The 16,424-nt window shown below is 35.8% G+C and overlaps 1 protein-coding gene across 1 annotated transcript in view; it reads left to right on the top strand.

Moving 5' to 3' along the window:
* Aldh-III (Aldehyde dehydrogenase type III) overlaps positions 1–16,424 on the top strand; it is a 260,715-nt gene that overhangs the window by 155,795 nt on the left and 88,496 nt on the right. Inside the window, 1 exon segment of the mRNA XM_090371122.1 lies at positions 14,472–14,598. Coding sequence (XP_090227248.1) covers positions 14,472–14,598 — 127 coding nt within the window.

The following is a 16,424-nucleotide window of genomic DNA, read 5'->3' as shown; positions in this document are numbered from 1 at the left end:
TATGCTTTTTAACATTTATTTAAAAAATATTTAATACTTGTATCATGTACATTGTTTTAAACTGTGGCTTTGATAAGGTCCTAAACTGGAATGAGCACAAATTAACGTTTAGTTACAAAATGCTCCAAAAAATATATATTTTACTTGAAAAAATTACACGATTACTTTCAGAAATCAACTCTGGTTGACAATTTCAAAAAGGTGATACTGTGATAAGTACACATGCTCAAGTTTTCTTTATTATATACATAAATATATGTGTATGCACCTTTCACTGCTTTATTGTACTGCATATTGCAATAAAAGAAGTGAAAAGTAAATTCTTTATGTGGAAGTAATCTGAATTTAAAAATACAATTGAGATCTTAGAATTAATTTCCTTATTAAATTGACGTGAATGCAAGGTCCATGACATGAAAAAAAATTCAAAGTTATTAATAAAATAAATGAGAGGCATATATTGAATTTTAGGAAAGTTGTAAACAGTTGGAAAACGTGTGAACAGAATGAATCACATACTGTGGCTGCAGTGTGGAGAAAAATGGCTGGTAGTGTTCATGACATGTTTGTTATGAACATGAGAGAGAGAGAGAGAGAGAGAAAAGAACCACAAACAAGGCATAAAGTGATACGTTTGTGGGATATGAGGATGTAAAAAGAAAAAAAAAAAAAATCTGCCACCAGGAAAGAAAGAAACAAAAGTTGTTTACTTTTTTTGATACAAAAAAAAAAATATATATATATACTCTGAATTTGTTGCATCAAAATAATAATAAAAAAATTTATTTAGATGCATGTATGGTTGTGGTGAAGAAAATTAATGTACAATTATAGTGTGGAATCCAAGTGTAGAATCCAGGAATTATGTAAAATGCTTAGACAGTGTATATAATGCCTGGCAAAGTATGAAATAAACTTTTCTTTACATCCATTTTATGTTTATTAAATGCATTTTCACTACTGTGTTCCTAATATATAATTTTTTGAACCTTTTTTTATCTTTTTGTATATTTATACTGTATATTAATTTTCTGCCTTACTGTATTTTGTATAAAAATATTGCAATAAATATTTGCAGCCACAATGTGCCACAAATTTTTGTACATAAATACGGTTCTATTTTCACCCACAATATGGTCCTCTTTGAATTTTGTAGACAGATTTTTACTGTAGTATACTATTTCCTTAATTGCACCAAGCAGATTTTTTGTTTGTTTGTTTCAGAAACTGCACTATCTGCTTTGAGATTTTACAAGAATATTTTGAACTTTTAAAAATTCAAGAAATAATTTCTTGAATGTGTCATTAGCGATCAAAATCCATGTATTCTTTTATAACAGATTTCATTATCCTGAATCCTATTGCAGGACTCAAATTTTAAAAATTAAATAAAATTTTGAAATAAAATAAATAATTAACAGTATAAAATAAATCTCTAATTGAATACCATTAACACCAATCTTGTGTGTTCTTTGACTTGACCTGATCATATTCAGATGACTGCCTGTTATGATCCTGCTCCATGGATAATGGGGTGGATGTATCAGTATGTGATACATTTGAAATGCTTCTATCTACCCATTGGTTCCCATCCGGGCCAAGGGTGGAAACCAGTGGGTGATATACTCTGCCACCCACTGGGCTAAGTGGCTAATAACAACATATTCAAAGATTACATTGTAAAAACATATTCACAACTGTATTGATCGGTTTTTTGCTGGCTACAGTATCAGTATCTTCACGTACACATAGCAGGATTGCCATAGAGTGGTCTGGGACCATACACATACATAGTTCTTAGATAAGAACTTGGAATTAATGTTTTAATTATTTATTTATTTATTTTTGGCTATCTAATTGAGGTGGCATCGAGTTGGGCCAGCGCAGTTATTAATACTGCATTTAATCTGGAGGGTCTTGTCAGATTAGAAAAGTGAGTCGAAGGAATCATTTTTACTAAACCATCTGTATCCACAAAATTCAAAGAGGATCATATTATGGATGAAAATAGAACCATATTCATGTAAAAAAAAAAAAAAAAAAAAAAAGAAATAAAATAAGGCTATTGTGTATGTAAAAATGTACTGTAATATTTTTATGCAATATAACATTTTGAAAATATTGGTAACCAACATGCAAATTTTCTTGATTTAAATATTACTTTAAACAGTCCCCCTCTTCGTCATAATTTAGAATTATTTGACAAAAGAAGCAAATTTAATTTTAATATTATTTATTTAAAAAATTGGAATTCTAACATTTCTATTAAGGTTATAAAAACATAATCTACACACAAATTATCTGTCTTGCAAATATTAGCAGCAATCAATCACTTTTCATTGGTGTTTTAAATGATCTGTACACCAAACTTCACATTAATGACATTCCAATCAATTTCATAAATTTTATTATAAAAAATCTCTGATTTTATTAAACAAAAATTCGGATTCGCCATGTTCCACCTTGATTAGGGTTAATTTGATATTTGTACAGTTGTATATTCGAATGGTGGTATTTCCACTACTTGGAAAGTGATTACACCTTATGACTTCTATTAGAACGATGTTCGTGTTATTTTACTCTCTAAGTTATTCTTTTCATTTTTTAATTTGTTCTATTTTATTTATTAATATTACCAGTAATTACTTATAATTTTACTCTGACTACAGAGGGCTCCTATTGTTCTTCTCTTCTGAGCAACTCCACCGTCGTTGTCATAGTTCTCCCTCAGTTTACATTCCATTCTTTTTAATCATGTTTGCATAATTGTATCTTCATTTCTTGATTTTATTATATTCTACCCAATTTGATGATGCTGCTAAATACTATAGGTATTTAATTTTTCTTCCTTTTCATTAGTTTTTCACTAATCTTTCTCCCGATATTTTATATTATATTTTATACATCTAACACTCAGTATATACACTACAAGCTAGCGGTATTAATTTCCTCTTCTACTAACACTCTCACAGCCAAGGCCTCTCTATGAGGTTGGGTACTCACACATCTAGCTTGCCTAGTATCCTTTAAACTCTTTTCGTTCTCTTTACATCTTTCTACTTTCTGCTCTTCTTTCTTCCGTCCATTGAACTATTAGTGTAATACGAGGGTGATTCGGACATTCTCACTATCTTTGCCTTTACTTTTTTAATATCTTTTCCCTCCCTTACCATGCATTACTTCCTTTTTCTATGCTGCTACCTTGTTACTTTTTACATAATTTTAACTTACCATAGTAGTAGTAGTAGTAGTGGCACATGATGCAAGAAAGCAAGTGTAGGAGCTTATGCAGCATCAGCCAAAAAAAAAAAAAAAAAAATCACACCATTCCCTCCAAATGCCTATCCAGTTCCTCCTTAAATTTATTTAACCTATCAACTTCTACAATGACAGATGGAAGTTTGTTCCAGCAATTAACCACCCGCTGGCTAAAGGCAAATTTCCGCACATCTATTCTACATCTGTCCTTTCTTAATTTGAACTTATGTCCCCGTAGGTTGGTAATCTGAACAAGTGGAAGGATCCCATCAGAATTCAGCGTGCTCAACCCATTCAAGGCCTTATAGACCTCAATCAGATCACCGCGCAGGTGCCTAGTCTCCAGCCACTGCAATTTGCAGAACTTAAGCCTCTCTTGGTAAGAGAATCCTTTCATTCCCCTCACCAATCGTGTTGCTCTTCTCTGTACACGCTCAAGTAAATCGACATCCTTCCTAAAATTAGGCCTCCAGACCTGTACGCAGTACTCAAGGCGTGGCCTGACCATTGCCTTATACAGAGGGACAATCACCTCCTTTTCCCTGCTAGCAAAATTCCTATATATCATTGACAAAACCCCATGACCCGCCCTAGCAGCCTGTCTGCACTGCTCAGAAAACTTCATATCTGACTGCACAATTACTCCCAGGTCTTTTTCATTTTCTACCACCTTAAGTGTAGTACTGCACAGTTGGTACGTTTCTCTGGGGTTACTTCTACCCATATGCAGTACTTTACATTTGTCAAGGTTGAATTTCAGTTTCCACTTATTAGCCCATCTGCCCAAATTATCTAGATCCTGTTGCAGTAGCACACTGCCATTACGGTCATTAACAACCCTGCCAACCTTTGTGTCATCTGCAAACTTCGACATTAAGCCTGATATACCTTCATCAATATCATTGATAAATACACAAAACAACAGTGGACCCAACACCGAACCCTGTGGGACTCCACTAATAACATTAGTCCACGAAGAGCAGCACCCATTGATTACCACCCTCTGTCTTCTCCCACTTAACCATCCTTTTATCCATTGTAGCAACTTACCCTTAATACCATTCTGCTCCAATTTGTACAGTAGTCTTCCATGCGCAACAGTGTCAAAAGCTTTCCTGAAATCCAAGTATATGATATCAAAATTATTTTTTGCATCCAGTTCCTTTGTGACCACATCATAATAACCAATCAAATTTGTCAGACAAGACTTTCCCTTAACAAACCCATGCTGTGTTTGAATTATTGCTGCAGTCTTGTCTAGATGATCCTGCAATGCATCTTTAACCAGGGACTCCATTATTTTACCCGGAACAGAAGTTAAACTAACTGGTCTGTAATTACTCGTGTCACCCTTCGATCCACCTTTGTGAATTGGGGACACATTTGCACATCTCCAGTCCGTGGGAACCTCCCCTGAGTCCAAGGATGCTCTCATAATTATGGCTAAGGGTTTGCTTAGTTGCTTTGCCGCCTCCTTTAAAATAACTGGATAGATCCCATCCACCCCAGGTGCCTTTCTTATGTTTAACTTCAACAATTTCTCCTCCACTTTGCTCTCAGTTATTACAAAATCATTAAGCACACTGCTACAATTTGATAACCTTCTTCCATTTTCAAATTGTAATAATTCCTCACGTGTGAATGTAGATGCAAAATACTTATTCAGTTTGTTTGCTATCTGAGCAGGATCATCAACAGTCGAACCATCGATGTCAAGTGGACCGATCATATTCATCCCCTTCCTTTTAGAGTTTATATAAGTAAAGAAATCCTTGCTGTTTTTCTTAGCATCTTTTGCCAAAGATTTCTCGTAATCCGCCTTCGCCTGCCGAACCTCCTTTGTGACCTGATTACAGACTAGCTTATATCTGCCACAGGCTTCTGCGTCACCTGATAATTTATATGCATCCCATGCATTTTCTCTGTACAATTGTTCATTGTACTCATTCAAGTCATTAGGCCTATAACACACTCCTATTCTTATTTTTCCTTTCGCAGTGCTTATCTCACACCAAACTGACTCAACAGAGCACTGTTCATCTATATTAACTGGGTGCACTTCCTTTCCCCGTGTATAAGACGCACCTTAATTTTGGGGCCCGAAATTTGGAAAAAAAAATGTATTACATAAAGTTATTGAACTCAAGTTTTATTCATTATAAAATTCATACAACTCCTCATCACTGTCAAAACTCCCATCCATTAGCTTGTCCTTATCTGTGTCTGATGACGAATCACTGTCTTCATATATTGCCTCGTCCTCAGTTCCATCTATGGCATTTGAAATACCGCACTTCTTAAATGACTTGACAAAGATCTCAATCTTGATATTATCCCAGGATCTTTTCACCCAGATACAAACTTCTCCTATAGTTGGTTTCTTCACTCTTCCTGCTGTTGTCAAATTGTCCCCAGAAGACTTCATCTATTGGTTCCATTCGTCTCATGGCAGCTTTGAAGGGTTTGTTAATGCTCACATCAAAACAGATATTCATCATTTCAAACCAGATATTCATCCCATCCTGATCCATCCCACCCTTGTCATGAACGTGGACAATCATTCCTCAAGGAATGTCTTCTTTTGGCATTGTTTTGCGTTTGAAAATCAGCATAGGAGGCAGCTTGGTTCCGTCGGCACAACAAGCTAGAACAACTGTATAATGGCTCTTTTCATGTCCACTTGTCTTCACAGTTACAGATTTCACCCCTTCTTATCAACAGTTCTGTTACTTGGGACATCAAATTGAAGGGGTAATTTGTCCATATTTGCAATCTGTCCTAACTCAAACTGATGTGTCTTTCGACATTGATTGACAAAACGATGAAATTCAAGGACCTTCTGCTTATAGCTTTCGGGCATCTTTTGGGCAAGTATGGTGCGTGTACGCATGCTTTGTCCATTCCGTTTCATGAACCTGAAGCACCAATTGTGTCCTCCTTTGAAATCAGTAACTTCTTTTTCATCAGCAATTCTTCTTGCCTCATGCTGAACCATCTTTGTGGACACAGGAATTCCAATTGCCCTTTGCTCTTCAATCCATATCTTCAATTCCTTCTCTAAATCAGGCCATTTTGCTGACTTGCCTCTCATGGCCTTCTTCTGCCGTGGTGTTTTCAGTAAGGTTTCTTCTTCCCATAGCCAGTCTCGGATTGTTTTCTCAGTTGGACGAGGACCAAACTTACGTTCAGCAGCACGATTTCCATTCACTTTTGCAAACTGGATCACTTTTAACTTGAATTCAGCACTGTACGAAAATCTTTTCTGAGCCATTTCTCGGCAGAACGTGACAAAATGTAACCTGATATACTGGTAACAAGTGTGAAACAATGTGCGCAAAGACAACAAGTGCGAAAAAGTGGGAAATGTAAGAAAAAAAATCTACAACCACTGTATAAGACGCACACAGTTTTTAGACTCCAAATTTTTCGAAAAAGGGTGCGTCTTATACATGGGGAAATACAGTACATACTTTCGACTTAATTTATTAATCTAAACACAATGTGTTGGGTTCTAGAGATCAATTTTTTATCTATTTTTGTTTATCTTTTTATCTATTTTATTTTAATAGTTTCTCTATCAGGAATGCTTACTCAATTTTTTTTTTTTTTTTTAAGTAGTTTCTCCATCACCATGGGTTTGCATAGAAACAGTTTTTTTTTTTTTTAATGTGAACCCCAAACACGAGAGGTATTAGAACCTATAGTACTTAGTACCGTGCTTGGGTTGGAGGTTGAGAAGACGAAAGAAGATATTTGTTGACATTGCACTTGAACTTCTGTAAATTGTAATTTTCAGGAAATACATATGAAGGAAGGTTGTTCCAGAAAACGGAAGATGAAAAGTTGGTTCTGTGGTTTGAAGTTGGACAGTAAATAGATGTTGGCTGGTGGCGGCACATGTTTGGACTGTTTTGAACGAGAGAACGGGAATTATAGAAGCCAATTCAGAAGAACAGTGCCCATGGAAGTATCTGTAGAAGAGGCATGAAGCAGAAATAGTACGTCTATGAAAGCGAGTGGAGAGACTCTGTTAGAGATGAATCATTAATTAACCTAACTGCCCTCTTCTGAATGGAATCAAGAAGCCTGAGAGAGGTTTTGGGGGCACCACCCCAGATGTGGGAACAATATTCCATGGCAGGGCGGATTTGCGATTTATACAAAGTGAGCAGCTGTTTGGAAGAAAAGTAACGCCGAGAGCAAAAGAGAAAACCAAGTTTTTTAGATGCAGAGGAAGCAATATTTGTAATGTTCTTGTATCAAGATTCATCAAAATCCTTCTGATATCCTTTTGACGGAAGACCACAGGAGGCATTGAATGGAGTGTGTTGGGAATGTTGGGAGGTGTTTTACCAAGATCATTAATACATGAGCTGGAAGAAAAATGGGATGCTAGCAGGTCAGCTTTATCCTTGGCTGAAGTGACAACAGAACCATCTGGTTTGGACAGAGGTGGGAGCAGGGATGGGCAAAAGTTGCGGCCAATAGCTTTGGCAAGAGACCAGAATGCTCGGCTACCATTAGGGCAAGCAGCAAGTTTTCTACTCTTAGCCTGTTCAAACTCTAGTTTGGACTGAATTATAACTGCTATTACATGATGAGGTGTAGCCCCTTGCTGATAAACCTGATCTATGTACCAATTTTGTAAAATTTAAAATTTTTAAATTTATTTTGTAATTATTTTTAACTTTATTACCTTCCTCTTACTTTCAGTCATTTCTTTTTCAGCTTTTGTACACATGATTGGCCTGTTAATTCAGCATTAAATCAGCCTTAATTCTATTTGAATTTTTTTTTTTTTTTTTTTTTTAGGTTCTTAACATTCTCTCTTATTTTCTTCATCTAGGCCTGGCATTTTGTGGTTAATAACTTCTTCATCTATATTTTCTTTTTACTTTAATTTGTAATACTGATATATATTGGTCGATTTTATTTAATTAAATGGTATTTATCTGTAGGGAATTAGGTGTATATGGACCAGGCTACCAAGTTAGCAAATGTAAACTAGCTTTAGCCTGGGAGGCCTATAAATGTTATATTAATGAAATGGTATTAAAAATAATATGATGCTAAATAATGAAAATAACACTAAAAATGATAATAAATAATGTAAATTGCAAATAACATTCCCTCACTTGGCCATCTGTCTGCTACTTTATCGGGGGCTTTGAGCAGAACGATAGCCAGAATATGCTAATGGGAGATAGTATTTACGTACAGACTAGGGGAATAGCCATGAGGGCTAGCCTGCTCCATAGCCAACCTTTACCTGCATTATTTCGAAAACAGCATCAAAGAAGAAATTAAATTCTACAGATATATTGATGATGTCTTGGTCATCAATTTCGGTATTTTAGCCCATGAAATTTATCCCACAGATTTAACCATAGAACACACTAACCTGAATAGCAACGTACACGCCTACTATCTCGACAGCAAAATCACCATCAAATGTCTACACTCAACACTATGACAAGAGAGAAAATTTCAGCTTCCCAGCTATAAAGCTTATCAACTGGGAGAGCAATCTAGCTAAGCATATCCATGGCAACACTATTAGAAATCAAACAAACAAGTTAATACACATCTGCAATAATCTAGATAACAACGGAAGCAATTAAAAAACTCACTGAAATTCTCATCAAGAATAATATACCCACCAACTACAGCAGACGCCATATTAAAGCGGCCATACTTACGAACCTTAACATACACCACCCTAGCGCCAACCCCTATACACTTATTGAAAATATGCTGAAACAGTTTAGAACTATAAATGACCCATAGCTTACCACTACTAGGTGGTCTAAAAATATCTGTGTCCATTATCAAATAAGATAAAAACTTCCCAAATTTGATACCCGGGTTTATTGCGCTCAGAAGAGGCTCGTCGTCTGACCGCACTGTAACCTGGCCTACCAAACACTTTCCCCCTTTCCTAAATCAGACAATCTAAATAATGGGAAATTATCACTGGAAACAAACTCCCAACAACAAAATAATTGTGCCTAAGATATACTATACACATAACGTTTATATCCCTTCATTTTAATACAGTATAAAACCTAGTGACACAGGGTGAAAATTCACATTGAAAGAGACTGTATATATATACATAGCTATCCCCCCCCACCCCGGACAAACATGCGTCGTTATGCCTTAGAAAAGCTATACCGGCCCTGTCCAGGGGATAGCAACCCATTTTTATTAACATACTTCTTGTATTTTCCAACACATTGTACTGATATAAACACATCATTTCATTTATATAGGTTCCTTCCAACATCAGAAGCAACCCCCCCCCCCCACACAGTACAATTATAAACCCTCTCATGTTTTTCAAAACACTCGCATTGACACAAGATATATTGCCTACAGCAATTTCACCATCACACCATAATCTACAAAAGGTGCATCTGTGCAGTATAATCTTATCAACATATAAAACAACCAGAAGGCAGGAATTAACCCCCTTTTCAGCCTGACCACCACAGAACAAGAAGGAAGTAAGAACCTTTCTCATTTATTCTGATACATACCTGTTGGGCTTTGTCACTTATCCCAGTTTGCTGTTTCTGACACTATGTTGGAAAAATTTTAAATTTAAATTTAAAATATTTTAAAATTTTACGAAAATTGAACTAAACATTATCCTTTCTCATTGAATTTCTATTAATTTTAAGTTTAATACTATCACTTAAAAATTAATAACTGGAAAAACTGGTATGGGGACAACAGAAACGGGTAGGTATGAGGCATTCCTTTTGTCTGGCTATCGTTCTGCTCAAAGCCGCGGATGAAGTAGCAGACAGATGGCCAAGTCAGGGAATGTTATTTGCAATTTACATTGTTTATTATCATTTTTATTGTTATTTTCATTATTTAGCACCATATTATTTTTAATACCATTTCATTAATATAACGTTTATAGGCCTCCCAGGCTAAAGCTAGTTTACATTTGCTAACTTGGTAGCCTGGTCCATATACACCTAATTCCCTACAGATAAATACCATTTAATTAAATAAAATTGACCAATATAATTTCATGCACATATAATGTCTAATTGCCCTATGTACAATAGCATTAACGTTGCACAACTGACAAATAGCTAATACTGTAAACTTGGCCAGATATCATTATCATAATCTTCAATAAGGACACAATATATATATATAGACACAAAGATTAGCATAAAATACATGAATGGACACATTTCAGAACTTCTAGCAACAAATAAGAGTGTAAGACAGACCAGTTAGTTTAACTTCTGTTCCGGGTAAAATAATGGAGTCGCTGGTTAAAGATGCATTGCAGGATCATGTAGACAAGACTGCAGCAATAATTCAGACACAGCATGGGTTTGTTAAGGGAAATTCTTGTCTGACAAATTTGATAGGATATTATGATGTGGTTACAAAGGAACTGGATGCAAAAAACAATTTTGATATCATATATTTGGATTTCAGGAAAGCTTTTGACACTGTTGCGCATGGAAGACTATTGTACAAATTGGAGCAGAATGGTATTAAGGGTAAGTTGCTACAATGGATAAAAGGATGGTTAAGTGCGAGAAGACAGAGGGTGGTAATCAATGGGTGCTGCTCTTCTTGGACAAATGTTATTAGTGGAGTCCCACAGGGTTCGGTGTTAGGTCCACTGTTGTTTTGTATATTTATCAATGATATTGATGAAGGTATATCAGGCTTAATGTCGAAGTTTGCAGATAATAAAGGTTGGCAGGGTTGTTAATGATGGTAAAAACAGTATGCTACTGCAACAGGATCTAGATAATTTGGGCAGATGGGCTAAGAAGTGGCAACTGAAGTTTAACCTTGACAAATGCAAAGTACTGCATATGGGTAGAAATAACCGAAGAGAAACGTACCAACTGTGTGGTACTACACTTAAGGTGGTAGAAAAGGAAAAAGACCTGGGAGTAATTGTGCAGTCAGATATGAAGTTCTCTGAGCAGTGCAGACAGGCTGCCAGGGCAGGTCATGGGGTTTTGTCAATGATATATAGGAATTTTGCTAGCAGGGAAAAGGAGGTGATTATCCCTCTGTATAAGGCAATGGTCAGGCCATGCCTTGAGTACTGCATACAGGTCTGGAGACCTCATTTTAGGAAGGATGTAGATTTACTTGAGCGGGTACAGAGAAGGGCAACAAGATTGGTGAGGGGAATGAAGGGATCCTCTTACCAAGAGAGGCTTAAGTTCTGCAAATTGCAGTGGCTGTAGACTAGGCACCTGCGCGGTGATCTGATTGAGGTATATAAGGCCTTGAATGGATTGAGCATGCTGAATTCTGATGGGATCCTTCCACTTGTTCAGATTACGAACCTAAGGGGGCATAAATTCAAATTTAGAAAAGACAGATGTAGAATAGATGTGCGGAAATTTGCTTTTAGCCAGCGGGTGGTTAATTGCTGGAACAAACTTCCATCTGTCGTTGTGGAAGTTGATAGCTTGAATAAATTTAAGGAGGAACTGGACAGGCATTTGGAGGGAATGGTGTGATTTTTTTTTTTTTTTTTGGCTGATGCTGCATAAGCTCATACATTTGCTTTCTTGCATCACATGCCACTACTACTACTACTATTTCAGAACTTCTAGCAACAAATAAGAATGTAAGACAAAGTTTTGGATTATTACCAACACTATTCAATATTTATATTAACAAAATATTACAGGAATGGAAAAACTTAACAGGTGGAATTCAGTTATCTAACAACAGAAAAATTAACACAATTCTATATGCTAACGATCAAGTACTTTTGGCCAAATCAGAGAATGAATTACAGATATTAATGCACCATTTAAATACAGTAGCAAACAACTATATTTTAAACATATCAGCTTTATGAACAAAATCAATGGCAATGTGTGGTAATGATATCAGACGAGTAAAGATAATAATAGATGGAAATATCTTTGAACAAGTAACTGAATATAAATATTTATGAAACAGGATTTCAGAATTTAAAAGGGATATGGAATACAAACTACAAACTTACATTAGAATGAATGGAATAATGAAAAGAAATTATGGCAAACAAATGACAATACAAACAAAATCACAAATACATAACATAATGTCAATGGCAGCACGTAAAAATGATAGTGAAGTATGGACACTTGGGAAGAGGGATAAACAACATCAGGAAGCAGCCCAGATTAAATTTTTCAGATCACTATTGGGATTAATAAGACTAGATCGCTGAAGAAACACATATAAGAGAAAGACTAAACACCTCCAACATGAGAGAAGAAATACAAAATTATCAATTAAAATGGAAAGAACATGTAGAGAGAATGAGTAGGGAGAGACTACCAAATTTAGCAATGAATTACAAACCTATTGGAAAAAGAAACAGAGGGCATCCCAGAAAGATGATTGAATAGTTCTTTGAAGAAAGTTAATGGTACAGGCTTCATAAACCTAAAATCTGCTAAGTTCAAGAAGATGATGATTCAGGCAAACAGCTGCATCAATTTGTACAATAAGATATTTGGATATGCATGGTTGCCACTTTTTCCTTTGTTTGTCCATCTCAAAAGAACTGATGCCATTTCCACATGACCATCATCATGTTCTTCTCCATACATTAGCCTAAATTCTTTGTTTATTTTTGTCAGAATTGAGCATTTAGCTCCCAGAAAATAAATAATTGCATGCATTTCTTTATGGGGCATATTCCTTCAATGCAGTTACCATTTTGAATGATTATTGCATATAAGACTGATTATATAAACAAGTTGTAGGCTGTTTGTAAAGGTTACTGATTAATTTTGTTTAAATATAGAGGTTGAGGGTTCTGCCATCCTTGTGCTAACCCTTAGGGAACTTTTTAACTTTTGTTTTATGTGATATGCTCTTTTAATAAGAAGAAAAGACAATTAACAAAGAATACCAGATAGGACACCCCTTATGACAGTATCTGCATGGTGATATGTTTGCATGCAGAACACATACCAGACAGGGTATGAGGTGCCTCCGTAGCCAGGTGGGAAGGAGCAGCAGTGCGTAGCACACGCTTCTTGATTAGACCAGGACTCGAGCCCATCACCACCAAATACGGAGGATGCGGAAAGGTCAGGGAATGACCACCGCATATTCCTGGAGCAATATGGCCTTAGTTGCTGATGCTCCTAAAAACCAAATAACAACAACAAGACAGGGTATGGTATATATATTTTGTGCTTTGGCTGCTATAACAAATAGAAAAAGGGAGTTACTTCTCTGACACTTCATTTCAATGCTTGCCTCTGGATAACACAAAATTATTGTGGCTGTTGTAAGAATGAATTTAGCACTCCTTGTTGTATTACTGTCATCATGAAGTATACTATTGAAGAGAAGTATTCTTCTGTGCGTGTGTGCGTGCATATAATTGGTACTATATAGGTATTCGAAGTGTATTAAAACATTGCATAATACCCAGCGGGCTGTAAAGCCAAAAGAACCTATAAAGACTAAGATAACCTGTGTTGGTTTATATTGCTATAGCCTAGAAATAAACATATAATTAGCAATAAAATAAAAATATATAAAATAGAACAAAATAAAATAATGATTATGCAGCTAATTATTGATAATTGGATACACTGAATGGCACTTTTTCTAGGGCTAACACCATTCAATATATCCCACCAATAATTAGCAAGGCTATCTGTTTCTGCTTATTATCTGCCTGTTTAACTAGGTCCAAATAATTAAACAAAGGCAATCTATGCTAAACTTTAAATTTTAAATTTAACAGCAAAAGTTAAATTTAATGGGCTGTCTTAGTCTTTATAGGTTCTTTTGGCCTTATGGCCTGCTGACTACTTTTATGCCAGTGTTTTAATACACTTTGAATACCTATATAGTACCAATTATACTCTTACAGTAGTAATTAGATTACAGACTGATGTAATGTTCAATCTACAATTGATGGCATTAATCTGATCTGACATACCTTTTACATCTATTCCAATATTTTATAATAGATTAAACACACATACCCACATAATCCCCCCCCCCCCAAGATAAAACTTTCTGGATAGCTCTAACTGAACATAATTATTTTTTGCCATTTTTTTAAAATGGGTATTCTCTGCTAGATGAAACCAGAAATGTTTCAAAACTCTCCCCAAATATATGTATGTGTATATGCACATTTGTTATTTTTATTTTTGGCATACTGATTGCATCTTTTATTTTGCTTTCAGACGACTTGAAAAACTTCTGCATACAGGTTCACTTGAAGTTGGAGGTGAAGTATGTGAGGAAGAAAGGTACATAGCACCTTCAGTATTGGTCAATGTAAAGCCCTCTGACCCTGTAATGCAAGAAGAGGTAAGACACACTTAGTCATAAACATTTCTTTTGAAAAATGCCAAAAGCTACCATTATCCAACTGTATGAATCTTTTTGATGGAAGCAGAAAATGAATATCAATATAAAGAAATGTAGGATTTTTTTTTTTTTTTTTTTTTCAAATTGTTAACATAGTGTTCAAATTTTATGCAGGCAATCCTTGCATTTGTTGGTTTCTGAAAGTTGTATCTTAAGTCGAAGTGTTGTAAGTCAAATTACATTTTCATCATCATTATGGTTTTACGGGAAAAATTGAAAACTTATGATATTACGGGAAACTTGTGCAATAATACAAAATAATGTTTTCCCATAAGACCATTATTAAAAATTTGGGTTGCACTCCCATCGCAGCAACCGGACAATTTAATTTTATAAAATAGCCCATAATATTGTACTTAGACAAAAATAAATGTAAATTTAAGAGACATATAAGTTAGTGCAATTGCATCATGTCTATATGCAGTAAATTAACTGAAGTTTTTATAGTGGCATTGTTTCATTACATCTCATATTGTGAATGCCTTCACGAGTTGCCTATTCAGTTATATTTTGAATAAGTAATTAGCATTAGCATTTAGCATTAGTAGAGGCATTTGATGCAAGAAAGCAAGCTTATGCAGCATCAGCCAAAAAAAACCACTTCCACTTCACCCCTCTGTTCGTTCAAAATACCTGTCCAGCTGAGCCTTAAACTTATTTAGGCTATCAACCTCCACCACAAGGGATGGAAGTCTGTTCCACCAACCAACTACCCGCTGGCTAAAGGCAAATTTCCGCACGTCTATCCTACATCTGTCTTTCCTCAATTTGAATTTATGCCCTCTCAGGTGATTTTTCTGAGCTAGAGGAAGAATCCCATCAGCATTGAGCATGCTTAAACTATTCAAGGCTTTATACACCTCTATCAGATCACCTCACTGGTGCCTAGTCTCCAGACACTGTAATTTGCAAAACTTAAGCCTTCTTCGTAAGAGCACCCCTTTGTTCCATTCACTAATCTTGTTGCCCTTCTCTGTACTCATTCCAGCAGCTCTACATCTTTGAAATGAGGCCTCCAGACCTGTATACAGTACTCTAGGTGTGGCCTGACCATTGCCTTATACAATGGAATAATCACCTCCTTATCCCTGCTGGAAAAATTCCTGTATATCATTGACAATACTCCATGAGCTACTCTTGCAGCCCGTCTGCACTGCTCAGAGAACTTCATATCTGCCTGCACAACCACCCCCAAGTCCCTTTCATTCTCTACCACTGTCAGTGTAGTACCACAGAGTTGCTCTGGGGTTGCTGTTTCCCATGTGTAGTACTTTACATTTGTCAATGTTAAACTTCATTTGCCACATCTCAGCCCATCTGCTAAGCCTTTCCAGATCCTGTTGCAGCAGCATAGTGTCAGTAGTGTCCTTGACAACCCTGCCAACCTTTGTATCGTCTGCAAACTTGGACATTAAGCTTGATATACCATCATCAATATCATTTATAAATACAGAAAACAATAATGGACCCAACACTGAGCCCTGAGGGACTCCACTAATAACATTAGTCCACGATGAGCAGTGTCCATTGATTACCACTCTCTGTCTTCTCCCCCTTAACCACCCCTAATCAGTTATATTTTGAATAAGTAATGCTTCCCCAATAGAAAAGACTTATTACTAGTGAAATGATGAAAACTAATAAAAATAATGTTACTAATGAAAAACGATGAAACTAATGTTACTAATGAAAATGGTTATAAGACTTGTCTTATGAGCACCTTAAACAATGGCAGGAAGGAGAGTTCTGATGCAATGAGTACTTCA

The sequence above is a fragment of the Mastigoproctus giganteus genome, chromosome 4, assembly GCF_048544385.1.
Source record: "Mastigoproctus giganteus isolate SK-2022 chromosome 4, ASM4854438v1, whole genome shotgun sequence".
Lineage (NCBI taxonomy): Eukaryota > Metazoa > Arthropoda > Arachnida > Uropygi > Thelyphonidae > Mastigoproctus > Mastigoproctus giganteus.
Note: the sequence above shows the minus strand (reverse complement) of the source record. Positions and strands in the feature narration are given on the sequence as shown.